Genomic DNA, 13261 nt, shown 5'->3' on the forward strand with positions numbered 1-13261 from the left:
GTGGCTAAAGAGGAAGCCAGGACAGCGAGCGGGATCCCGCTGGCTGTTCTAGCTTCTGGCTTAGCCGGGCGAAGCCTCCGCAGGGCACAGGGAGCCTTCATCCCGCTGCCCTGCAGAGGCTTCGTGCGGCTATCCCTGGCTTTTGCGGCTCTGTCCCTTCCCCCACCTCCCAGAAAAGTCCCCAAGAGCCGCACTCCCTTTAAAGAGTGCACGGCTCTTGCGGGAGGAAAGCCAATAGGCTTGCTTTCGCTGAAGCCAGGAGGGCAAGAGGGATCGGTGTGCCCGATCCTGCTTGCTCTCCTGGCTTCAGGGGTAGCACCGCAAAGCCTCTTAGCTCAGGATGCTTTGCGTTCCTTTCTTACTTCTTGTTTTCCTCCCCTAAAAACTAGGTGCGTCCAATCATCCGGTGCGTCTAATAGAGAGAAAAATACGGTAAATTATTGAACTGCCTTTCAGGCACTTTTTTTTAAACCTTTAAAACTTCACATGCCTGCTGTTTCCAGGAAGTCTTCTAATTGTGAGACTTTTGTTGTTGAGCTGAGAGTTTGTTTGGACCCTGGGTGAGAACCCAAAGGCTGAAGGGTGCGTCAGAAGGAAAATGAATTGATACTGGTTTATGGATATATTCACAACTTTGTATTTCTGTAACATTTTAATATGTCATTGTGTATTTTTGCAATATTTTAAGTTGTTGCTTCAGATTTTTGTACACCGCTTAGAGAAAAGTCTAATCTATTAAGCAGTATAGAAATTAAATAAATAATCGAATCATCTCAAACTGCTGATAGACCTGCAAATGCCACAGAGGATATTTTTGACAATTACTATTATAATAGGACATGCCGTATTCCAGAACGAAAACATGCTGTTCAGCTGACTAGCATAGGAGAGATAGCAGCTGCTGCTTTTTGGAGAAGCTGAATCAGTTTATTAAAAAATATTTTGGTATATGTAAGATAATAGCTAGCAGTGCAATGAAAATATATACTGGCAATATTAGCTGTCAAGTTAACAGTTTCTCCATTATTATTTTAACATCTTATTTTAACCAGGATTTTATAAAAATGGATTAGGGTTTTTAATATGTTCTATATGCCCCTTTCCTAGTCTTCTTTCTTGAAACATCCACCAACCCACTCACCTGTAAGGTCTAAACAGCACTGCAAAGCAGCGAAACATCATGTTTGAGATCTCCAGTTCCCAAATATTAACTCTGCCCCTCACCTCCTAGGGTATGTGATATCACTTTAGAATACCCAGCAATCAGTCTCCATAGCTGTTATGAATTAAACAAATCTACTTTTTATTATAGCTTAGAATTGTTTATCTTCAATACATGCATACTCTTCGACATTTTGAAGGAAGACTTCAGTTGAGATACATTAAGGTTAGATGCAGTTACTCTTATCATGATTCTAATTAGTGACTAGTTCTGTAAGTGGATTTAAATAATCACTTGTTCAAGTGCATAGGAATTTCCAGGCACTGGTAAAATACAAATACATTAGTATAACAATACAGAAACTGTAGCAGGAGGAGTGTGTTATATGGCACAGCAATAAATATGAGCCAGTTTTGATTTCCGCTTCTAGAATCATAAATACCACCAGTAACATAGTTTTCAGTGTGTTCATGCCACTGAGATATCTCCTGAGTAAATTCTAATGACAAAACCCCCTGAAGACCAATGCTCTGGATAAAATTTGACTTTTGTGTTTAGTAGAGAAACATAATTGGTGAGGAAATCTGAAAATATAAATTTGTTAATAAACAGGGTTGTTGCTGTACACTGCCCTGGCAGTATATACTTTTTATAAACAAATAAATAAAATAAGAGACTGAGTAAACTTGTGGATGTGGTCTCCAGAACTATACCAGGATCCATTACTAAAATAACCTGAAGTTTGCAGAGCTGTAAACTATATTTTAAAAAAGACCGACAAGGTAAGATGTACAAAATGGTGAAACACCATAGGAGTGTAAAAGCAGGGAACCCTCCCCCCTCCCCCCATGAAAATGCAACTTTTAATTATGGGCAGTAAAAACTTTCAGTCTAAGTGACAACTAACAAACTGTCCCGACGGAACGACTTTAATTTGGTTATGAAGCCGTACTGGTTTGGCCCGAAGAATTGCTCTGTACCAGACACTGAGAAGAATGTTCTCCCATTACTTCCATAGAACTGTTATCACGATCCAAGCTTTGGGAGGAAATCTTCCTGTATCCACCACCTGTGGAACTGATAGTTTTCAGTGTTTTGGAAGAATCAGTGCTGCTATCGTTACAGCTGGCAATATCACTAGAGTGGGCATCCCTTATGACTATCTCCTGCAGGGCATCAAATGTTAATGGAATAAAACCTTCGTTGTCTGAAGTGAGCACAATCCAGGACAAACCTGTTGAAGACATTAGATACATACAATTTTTCACGAGCATAACAGAAAAACAGTGATCTTTGTTACACTGTTTGCGATATAAAACGACAGGAGCTGGCTGGCTGGCCTAAATTCAGAATTTAGCTTAACGGTATCAGACGCAACAGTTATGTAATTATGCAATACACTTCTAGCCATAGGTGCCAATTCCCCAGGGCCCTGGGTGCCCGAGCACCCACAAAATTCCCCATGAAGGGTGCCCACTGCCCCGGGCATCCATGGTCGTGGGACCAAGCTAGAACTCCTGCTTCTAGCTAGCAATGTTAGATTAATTTTTGCATACACAGAAAGCAGCAAGTCATCTTGACATGACTTCCAAGTCACAGACAACTTTTAAAATGCGATTGTATCAAAATGACACTTGGGCAATTCTTGGCTGGAAGCATTTAATTCAAACAATTCTTGCATTGCAGCTTCTACCTTGTACATTGAAAATGGTGGTGTTTCAATACAGTGATTATAATCTCTGAATGGCTGGTACAAGCTTAGTAAGACATGAACACTCCCAAGGGAAGGGATAGTACTAGCAAACCAAACAGAAATTGGGGGTGACCACTCCACTCTGACAGCCATCCATGTCTTGGTTCAGCTTGTAGCCCAGTGAGCAGAGAAGCATGCAGCACTTCAGTACTGGAGAATTAAACAGCAACAAAGGTTGGATTCTATGCTGTAGCCAGGGTCCCTCCTGTTGTCAAGCAAGGCCACACACCCCACTGTTCTGTAGCTTGGCTGCCAATGACTTCAGATGTTTCTTGCTGAGCAGCAGAAACAAACTCCCATTTTTTCCCTGTAGTCCTGATGGCACTACAATTTAGCTGAGTCTGAAAATGCAATGCTGCAGATGCTCGAGAGTATTTTTCTCTAAAAAAAATCAGGATAACCAAACTGCTTTTGGTTTGGGGTCCCGTCCCTCCGCCTTCTTCCAACACAGCAGGAATGTTGGAAGTAAAGAATGAAATGGTGGAGGGTGGGTGGGTGTGAAATGACTGTTAAGCCCAAGGTCTATATCTACCTAGCTGTACCGTTCAGGGCCCTCCTCCCTTTCATCTCAGTTTCAGCCCATTGATACAGCAATGTTAGTGAGCTGCCTAAAGATTGTGGAGGGTGTTCTTCCTGGAATGTGCATGGAAACACTGGGGAGATGATCTTAGCCTTGATAGAACTAAGAACATTTGGCATGCCTCTGCTTTCCTAAAGCAGGTAGAAGCAGCCATTTCCCCCAACGCCATTCCAAAGTATTTATACCCCAGGTGGCAGGGTATAAATAAAGGTAAAGGGACCCCTGACCATTAGGTCCAGTCGTGGCCAACTCTGGGGTTGCGGCACTCATCTCGCTTTATTGGCCGAGGGAGCCGGCGTACAGCTTCCGGGTCATGTGGCCAGCATGACTAAGCCGCTTCTGGCGAACCAGAGCAGCGCACGAAAATGCCGTTTACCTTCCCGCTGGAGCGGTACCTATTTATCTACTTGCACTTTGAGGTGCTTTCAAACTGCTAGGTTGGCAGGAGCAGGGACCGAGCAACGGGAGCTTTTTCCGTCGCAGGGATTCGAACCACCTACCTTCTGATCGGCAAGTCCTAGGCTCTGTGGTTTAACCCACAGCGCCACCCGCATCCCTTAGGGTATAAATAATAATATATCATCATCATCATTATTAAAGAGGCATTTGGAGGCTTGCTTTTTTCAGGTCACAGGCTTAAAAAGCAGGAGGTAAAATAGGGAAGGGGAGTAAAACCAGACAGTACATGCCAGCTTGAGTTGGGGTAGGGCATGGATAGAATAATACCAGCATCAGCAAAGCAGTTCAGGAGAAACAGGGAGGCAGACTCGCAGACATGCAAGGGGGGCATTATTGTAAAAGGTGTCAGGAAGGGCAGTAAACAGCTTTCCCAAACCACCTCCGCCTGAAAGGACTGCAGCACAATCAGGGCGAAAACTGGCAGGTCCAAATGTCTAGTTCTGCCGGCACCTTGTAAAGCAGCCTTTCCAAAGGAACTTGGTTCCAAACTGTAAAACTGTTCCTGGATTACAGGTGTCGTCAGCTTTTAGCAATCATGCAGTACTTCGCAAATTTTCTATCGACACAGCGACATCATTCACTACCCACAATTTTAGGAACTGCTAGAAATGCAATTCTTACTGGCAGCTCCATTTGTGGGTTATGTAACACTATGCGGCAAGTGACATCATGAGAAGATTGAGGCTTTACAGTCATGTGAACTTTTAATCTTTCTGCTTAATGCTTTATCTGAACTCAACTTAAGGCCAATGCCGCACAAGACTTTCAAAATATCTCTGCGGGCACAGTTAAACGAGCCAGTATATGTAACACATTGTAGACATGTTAATAACCCACCCTGAAATTGTGCACGTAAAATCAGGGCAAGTCGCAATTTATAAGATTTACTTTCATAATTGAGTAAGGGGAATCAATCTGAAAATCACTATTGATAGCAAGAATGTAACTGCCTATTTGAACGGAACGGTAAGAATTTTCTTAAATTATTCCAAATGCCATTTGGGAGTTCTTGCAAGCAACAAATGAAGCGTGCTGAAGCCACTGGGTACGGAACGGGGTGTTGCTAAATTGGGTGCACTCTGGGTTTTTTTTACTGGGCCTTGATAGTGCTGTTAACTTGTAAAATGTCTGCAATTAGGCAACTGTACTTGGGATGCTGAAGCGATGTGGGTGGCGCTGTGGGTTAAACCACAGAGCCTAGGACTTGCCGATCAGAAGGTCGACGGTTCGAATCCCCGCAGCGGGGTGAGCTCCCGTTGCTCGGTCCCTGCTCCTGTCAACCTAGCAGTTCAAAAGCACTTCAAAGTACAAGTAGATAAATAGGTACCACTCTGGTGGGAAGGTAAACGGTGTTTCCGTGTGCTGCTCTGGTTCGCCAGAAGCGGCTTAGTCATGCTGGCCACATGACCCAGAAGCTATATGCCGGCTCCCTCGGCCAATAAAGTGAGATAAGCGCCGCAACCCCAGAGTCGGCCACGACTGGACCTAACGGTCAGGAGTCCCTTTACCTTACTTGGGATGCTGAGTATAATTCTGGTCATAGCACCTCAAAAAGGATACTGTAGAGCTGGAAAAGGGTAATCAAAATGAAATTCCCTATGAGGAAAAGCAGAGCTAATGCTCAGAAATATTTCTTTACACTTGCTACTGAAATAAACATTCCTCTAAAGCATAGGTGATATTGTGAGAAATGACACAGAAGATACAAGTTATGCAGAAGAAATCAGTATTCCTTCTCTGATTTCCCAAATGGTATCTGAGTGCCCAAATGTTCTTCTAATAAGCACAAACCCTAGCTGAAAACAATGGCTCTGGCACCCTCACCTCTTGTAAACAAAAAAGTAAAGCAACTTCTGTTTCTGAATTCTAAAGTAAACCAAATGTAACACCCACAATAAAAGGCACAACTGTTTTCCCACTGGCACACTGCCTTCCTTCCAGATCAATCAGATATTTTCACTAAATACCATATTTCTGACAAACAGAACTTACCATGCTGCATTTCGACAAGATCCAGGTTGAAAATCTGCTGAATTAGACTTAGACGAAGTTTGCCATCGCAGAGGATAACAGCTCGCTTCTCAGGTGTAACAGTTCCGGAACAATCCTTCTGTAAATTAAGAACAAACTACTAGCGTGATCAAGACTTATTTCGCCCCATTCCTAGGCACCTTGCAACAAATCTGATCTGCATGCATCTAAATTTGCTGAATGTTCCAACTCAGCCTGTGCTGATCACCTGCTTGGCCCAGGAGCGGGGGAACTATATCCAGGCCACCTCTTTGCTGATTTGCCCTTTACAGGTAATTAGCAGAAGCACTCAAATTGGACAGCACTTGCCAAAATCAAACAGATGCCCAGAGTCTGGGACTGCATTCAAGGATCTGCAGGCCAGTGCAACAGATCTATGCATTGTTTGTACACACGAGAATTCCAAGCATGTCTGAATGCCCAGTGAATTTCCAGAGGTCTCCTTCCCAGCTGTTGCTCTATGGATGTGGCCCTCCAGATTTGTTGCACTCCCAAACCTCATCAGCCCCAGGCAGCATAGCCAATAGCCAGGGATGATGAGAGTTGTAGTCCAGCAATGTCTGGAAGGCCACAGGCTCCCATCCCTAGATGCTCTTAGTGTCACACAGCTAATTTTGGACAGTAAAATAGTTTGCCTCCCTTCAGTGAGTTTGTGTTAGCCCATGCTGCTATACAAAAGTTGCTTCTCTCCAGAGATAGGAAGCAAGATTGCTAGTATTTTTAAGCCTAGTTGGTAACAATAAAGCACATGAATACATGTACTTTTTGTTCGAAAGGTACCTGATAAGTGATGTTAACAAAAGAGGGAGCACGCGAAGATGGATATCCCAGCAGAGGTTTTTTCCCCGATTTCAAAAGCTCAGTTAGTTCAAAAAGCTGATGCTGCAATTCTGCAAACCTGCAGCACAGCCTTTCCAGATGCTTAGAGGTGTAAGAGGGTTCTTTTTCAATTTGCAGCAAGTTTGTTTTTGAGGCATTTGACATGTCCGTAGAACTATGCACATGCTTGTTTGGTGAAATGGATACGTTTGACAATCCTGAAGAGGTTTCGATTCCTTGAAGAACAAGTGAACGATTTGTTGGTTCAGCATCCAAACTTCCCAGGACTTGAGGGAAGTCCCTGGAAATCTTTTTCTCCTGGAAGTCAACTGCATTGGTCAGCACGCTTTGCTCATTAGCAGGGCTCTTAATTTCTTCTATGAGTTTTCTTCTGTTTCTAGGAGACTGGATCGCTGTGCTACTTGGCATCAGCAATCCATCACACAGGACATGAGGCTCTGAAGAATGAATTTCTATGCCCTCTTTTTTTACTGGTACGTTTGCAAAGCAAACCTGGGTAGTCCCTGAAAAGGCAAGAGAGTCTTCTTTGCGCACAATTTCTTTGACCATCAAACGGAGAATGTACTTGTCTGAGCGTGACGATGGAAGAAAAGCCGGGTCTGTTAATTTCTGTTTTCCAACCAGGATCAGCAATAGCTTTTCTGTCAGGAAACACAATCCCTTTGGCCTTTCGCTTTTCTCCAGTTGAATTTGTTGAATGTTAGGCAAGTGAGATGAAGACAAAGAGTAAGCCAAAATTATATTACAAGTGTTGGATGCCACTGCCACAGTTTGAGTTTTAGAATCAAAAGTCATTATGTCTGGGACCAGAATCCCTGAGATGCTGACTTTTTTGGTAGCTGTCACTTTTCTTTCAAAAGTCACCAAGATCAGGTGTGAGGCATCTTGGCCACTTCCTGTTAAGTAATCCTTAGTTCTTAGATGAAGGAGAGAATTGTTATCAGACTGCTGCTTGCTTGCAGTGAGGTGGGTTAGATCCACCGACGAAGATGTAGAAGTTACAATGGACCCAGGTTTTTCTTGGTCTGTTAACTTTTTCCCACTGTCTACTGAGAGCTCTTCTTTGCAGGCTGATGAGGAAGTTTGTGAGGGAACAGAGTTTCCGACAGCCTCAGATGGCATTTCAAACGAAATGCCCGCATTTAAGCTACATATCTTATCTAGTGGAAGTTCGGTAGCAACCGCCACTTGAGAACCTAATGTTGCTTCGATTGCACAGATGTAGCCTCCCACGTCAAATATTGGGCAAAAAGAGCATGCGTTCAAAGTTTTCTGTTCATCATCCCAAATAAAGGAATGGAGGGCACTGCCTATCCCAACCACCAAGCGGTTGCCTTCCTCAGTCCAGCAAGCACAGTGGATGAGCGCACTGCTTTTAATATCTGCTTTTATTCTGGAGTTGTTGATCCGAACCGAGTGTAGCACAGAGGTGTCCCGCGTAGTAAGCACAGCCAAGATTTCCTTTTTCGGATGCCACACACAGCCCTGAGGAAGTATGGGAAACAGCTCGCCAATTTCGCTGATTTGATAAACCATCAGTTTGTTTCTCTCAGAAACACTGTAACATAGCTGCCACATGGTGATGTGTTTTTTATGCTGGATAGCAAGGAGTGCAGGGAGATCTGGGGCACAAGATGGAGCCCAGTAAAGTCCGTGAACGTGTTCAAACTGGCCAACAACATTCGAGTTGCCAAATTTAGGTTCTCCATTATGCTGATATAACGAAGTCAGGATCACTTGCTTTCCATCAGTCCAAGCAATCCCATGCACAGGATGTATGGCCTGGTATAAGGCATTGAGGCCAGTTCTCAGCAATTTTCCTTTCCCCAACTCCATGTTTATGTTCTGAAGGAATACATCTATAAAGCAAGCAAACAAAATCATTATTTGAAACATTTTTGCTGTTGCTAATTTGTCTTTATGCCATATAATGACACAAATACGAAAGGTAAATTCCCAGGAACATTTTGGGGCTCACTGTTGAAAAAAGCATGCTGGATGAATCTCTGCCTATATCCATCAAGGCTTCTTGTTTTCTTCTAGCATTCATCTTTTTTTAAAAAATTCTTTAGTGATTTGAGACAATAACAAAAAGGGGAGTAAAGTAAACACAGTATACAACTGAGGTTCATGTATCTTTTTTCCATAGTTTTTTAAATTTCACTTTACAATGTATATACGTAATAAAAGAACAATGAATAAAAATAAAAAGATGAAAAGCAAAACTATAAAATAGGCATATGGAATGAGTATAGTTGCACATGGGTTAAAATAACAAAGTCCAAGAATATAGGGGCCCGTGTATCAGTAGGTATTATTTGCAATTTTTAAAAAATATTTATATTATTTTGTTACAATACTGTAATAGACAATAACAACTTTAACAAATGCTAGAATATTGATGTTCTTCTCACATTACCCATTTTTATCTCTAAGGCTGCATACACACTATAGCTTTAAAGCCCATTTGAAACACATTCAAAAGAATTCTGGGTACTGCAGTTTATCCCTCAGAGGTACAAATCCCAGCAACTCTTGACAAAACTACGGTACCCATAATTCTTTGGGAGGGGTGGGATGTGTTTTCTGACATCTATGTCAGACAGGTACTCTCCCCACAGTCAAGATTGGTAACAGCTCCCTGCTAAGTATATACTTCATGTCAAGCCCAAATCTGCCTTGCATAAGGCAAATATAAGAAGCTGGGGAGAGGAGGGGGCACTTTGTACTAAGTTTACCATCTGAGTGAAAAATAATCAGCCCTACTGCTCGGGGTACAGCTGCTTTCCCATTTCTTTTTTTTTAAAAAAGTGTTTGTAGTGGCTGGGAGAAGTGTGCAACAGAAAAATATTTGGTAAAAGCTTAAAACCTTGACTATATAATGCAGATTGTGCCTTTCCTGCCATAGGCTTGGATTAGTTTCAATGCTCTGCATGTGTTCTGTATTCCCTGTCCTATAGATATTCGCTAAAGGTGAATAAGTGAGTATCTACGGTAGAGAATTCAGAACACATGCAGAACACTCAAAATGATCCAAGCCAGTGATACGTCCCAAGTCTGGCTTAGTGATCCCATCTGTGAAATGGGTATGTTTTCTAGTATGTCTTCTAAATGCATCCATCTGTCCTGGGAGACAACTGAGGAGTGATTACTTGACAATACACTCCACATATAACAAAGAGTCTTGGGGTGCCGAAGTAATAAATTGTGGCATAAACACTTGTGGCCCAGAACCCGTTTTGTCACCTATCAGGCAGCAAACTAAACTAGTGCTGCATGTGTGAGACTTGATGTATAGACCACAGCAGGGATGTCTGCACATAGTTCTTGCTTTATGCTTGTGACACAATTCCAGCTTGATTTGTTATGCTACGCTGCACTGGCCTTGGTATCATTGTTAAGTCTTTCAAAAACCCAGTTGCTTGGCGGCAGGGAACTTGTAAAGTGCATACAATAGCCAAACAAAACATTTTACAAGCATACATAATTGTTGGAACCCGCATGCCTGCTTCTTCACTAGTTCAGTTGGCAGAGCGTAAGACTCTTAAATCTCAGGGTTGCAGACTCAAGCCCCACACACTGGGCAAAATGTGGACCAGATGGGGTCCCTTCCAATTTGACAGTTTTTAATGCGCTTGGAGCAACCGCAGTCACGCTTAACTCTGCTGCATGAGAGCAGAAATCTCTCTTCCAGCACGATAGCAGCCTAGTCAGGTAGAGCACGAGACCCTTCATCTCAGGGTTGTGGGTTCGAGCCCCGAGTCGAAAGATTCCTGCACTGAAGGGGCTTGGACTAGATGACCCTCGGAGGTGAGGCTGCTGATCCCTTATTTTCGAGGCTCCCCAGGACAGGTGCGGCTGCTGATCCCTTATTTTCGAGGCTCCCCAGGACGGGTGAGGCTGCTGATCCCTTATTTTCAAGGCTCCCCGGGACAGGTGAGGCTGCTGATCCCTTATTTTCGAGGCTCCCCGGGACAGGTGAGGCTGCTGATCCCTTATTTTCAAATCTGAAAGTTGACAGCTATGCCGATAACCCCAAGGTCGCAGGTTCGAGCCCCGTATGGGACCGGCGCTGCCTTATTCCTGCCTTGCAGGGAGTTGGACTAGATGATCCTCAGGATCCCTTCCGATCCCATGAAAGGAGAACTGTCCGCGTGGGTTTGCTTTTCTTTAAACTGAAGTTCAACGGGACTCACGCCAAGCAGGCATACTGGACTGCGGCCTAAATCGTGCTACACACCCACCCACTATAAAACCGCAGCGCCTTGGGGTTTTCCCCTCGGGCCGTTGGCCCCGCCCCCTCCTCCTCCATCGCCCCCGCCTACCTGCCCGCCCCCGCCCCGCCGCGGGAGGCTCTTACCTTATAAGGGAACGCGGTTCGGTCGCCAATCGGGATAACGACATCGGCCTCTTCTCGCACCCGCTCGGCGCTCTGTTCATTCCTGTTAGTTCGCGAGCGGAGGAGGAGGAGCTGCTTGGCTCCCGAGCCGCCACCAGGGGCGCTGGCTGGCCTGCGGGAGGCCTTCGGTGGTAGCAGTAGGCGGGAAAAGGGGCGGGGCCTTAAGCCGGGCGCCTCGCGTCAGCTCCCCTTGTCTACGCTCCTCAGTCGACGGCGCTCTACTTACCACCAATGGGTCTCTCTATGATCTAACAAACGCCCTCTCGCGACAATGGAGCTGCTTTCCCCTCCCCCTTTTTTTCTTTGAAGCCTCTCTCACGTGGCTTAAGCTTCTCCTATGCGGTTGGGTGGCAGGCGGCGCGTGCGGTTCGTGAGGAGAATTTCTGACAGGGAGGCGGGGCCAGGAGACGCGCTGGTCCCGCCTCGTCCTCGGGGCCTCAGTTGGCCGTTATGAGGCAACCTTCCCCTGTTTGTTCATTAGGAGCTCGTAAGCTTCTCAATACACTTTATGTGCCTGACAATAAAAACAAGTGCTCTGTGTGTATACTCACATACATATAAAGTTACAGATAGGTAGCCGTGTTGGTCTTCCATAGTCAAAATAAAAAAATTCCTTCCAGTGGCACCTTAAAGACCAACTAAGTTAGTTCTTGGTATGAGCTTTCGTGTGCATGCACACTTCTTCAGATACTGAAGATACGTATCTGAAGAAGTGCATGCACACGAAAGCTCATACCAAGAACTAACTTAGTTGGTCTTTAAGGTGCCACTGGAAGGATTTTTTTTATTTATACATATAAAGGTAAACGGACCCCTGACCATTAGGTCTCTCTCTCTATATATATACAGTATATATATACAGTAGTGGCGTTTTCCGGCTTGAAAGCCTGCCTCAAACGCCCATTCGGCCACGAAGCGCGTCAGGCTGAGGTTACCCACACGCACCAAACACCACCACCAAGAATGTCAGAAGCTATAATTCACCCCCTTCCAGAGCTACCGTTCCCACGTTTCTGGGTCGGGGGGCAAGTCCTGGACTTTATATGCACATGGGCGCAGGCCGCTAGTCTCCGTCCTAGCGCGTAAGGTTGCTGTGAGTATAACCCGACCTCTTCGTAGAAATAGCAGGTTACATGTGTAGGTAGCTAGCTCTGCCTCTGAAACTCTCGTCCTGGTAAAAAACAACCGCTGAATTTAATAAACAAGTGTATAGCAAATAAGAAGACACATATGTGCAGTCTTTGGGTTTCTGGGAGGTCTTTAAATGAAGGAGCTCTGGGTGTTTTTCCTGTTTGTCTTGGCCCCTTTTTTGGTAAGCTATGAAGGTCTCTCACCTTTTTGCTATTAATAAGATCGGGTTCAGATGAATTGACTTTCCCTGTGCGTTTATGAATCCCCGTGGTTTATTGCTGTCTGTGCTTTTTCAGTACTTCTGAGCTCTTTTCACACACGTACCGTGTATACATTTTCATACATTACCATGTATGTTGTGTTACCTGTAACAAGGGGATAACAATCTGATGGCGAACATTTTATGTCATAAGATATTTGCTAGTCTTTAAGGGGCTGCAGGACTCTTGCTCTTGTGGCAAGAGACTAAACGCATCTCTCCCTGTTTAAAAATGATTAGAAATAATATCAGATCAATGTCAGAATGAAACCCCCTGTCAGTTTTGTTTTGTGAAAAGGTGCAGCCTTATTCCAAGAACTCTTGGAGGCTTGTGGTGGAGCAAAGGGACGGTAGCGGAAGGAAGAACAATATTCCGAGCAAATATTGAATAAGCCACGATGAGGGAGAAGAGGTAAGACTTAGAATTACAGTTAGAAGAGAAAGGGCTAGTTTCTTCCCCCATATGTATCCCAAATTATATGGATGAACCAGCACAGGTAATATACTGGATCATATTTTTAAAAGCAGCAATCCACTACTTAAGGAAATGAGTAAGTCCCTCCTTCCAAATAACGAGCATAATAACTCCATGGCATGAATTAAACACATTTAATAATCTGCATATTTGTCTGTCGATACATCTCTCG

At 44.2% G+C, this 13261-nt stretch overlaps 2 protein-coding genes across 5 annotated transcripts in view; one reads left to right on the plus strand and one right to left on the minus strand.

Annotated features, from left to right (window-relative positions):
* Positions 1-2075: 2075 nt before the first annotated feature.
* Positions 2076-11558, minus strand: LOC310703299 (WD repeat and coiled-coil-containing protein-like). The gene is made up of 4 exons (XM_083495578.1): positions 11186-11558; positions 6766-8684; positions 5947-6064; positions 2076-2396 (listed from the first exon to the last, which is right to left on the minus strand). The coding sequence occupies exons 2-4, from the start codon at positions 8659-8661 to the stop codon at positions 2101-2103; spliced, it is 2310 nt and encodes a 769-aa protein (XP_083351704.1). The 5' UTR covers positions 8662-8684; positions 11186-11558; the 3' UTR covers positions 2076-2100.
* A 17-nt stretch (positions 11559-11575) lies between these two features.
* FKBP1B (FKBP prolyl isomerase 1B) overlaps positions 11576-13261 on the plus strand; it is a 53160-nt gene continuing 51474 nt past the window's right edge. The window contains exons 1-2 of one of the 4 annotated variants that reach the window (XM_083495799.1): positions 11576-11692; positions 12913-13026. The gene's annotated coding sequence lies outside the window, so the exon portion shown is untranslated. Of the gene's footprint in view, positions 11693-12222; positions 12318-12355; positions 12537-12908; positions 13027-13261 lie in introns of those variants that run through there. The other 3 variants (XM_083495800.1, XM_083495801.1, XM_083495802.1) reach the window with 3 other exon arrangements.

Source organism: Podarcis liolepis (genome assembly GCF_965112155.1).
Source record: "Podarcis liolepis genome assembly, chromosome: 3".
Lineage (NCBI taxonomy): Eukaryota > Metazoa > Chordata > Lepidosauria > Squamata > Lacertidae > Podarcis > Podarcis liolepis.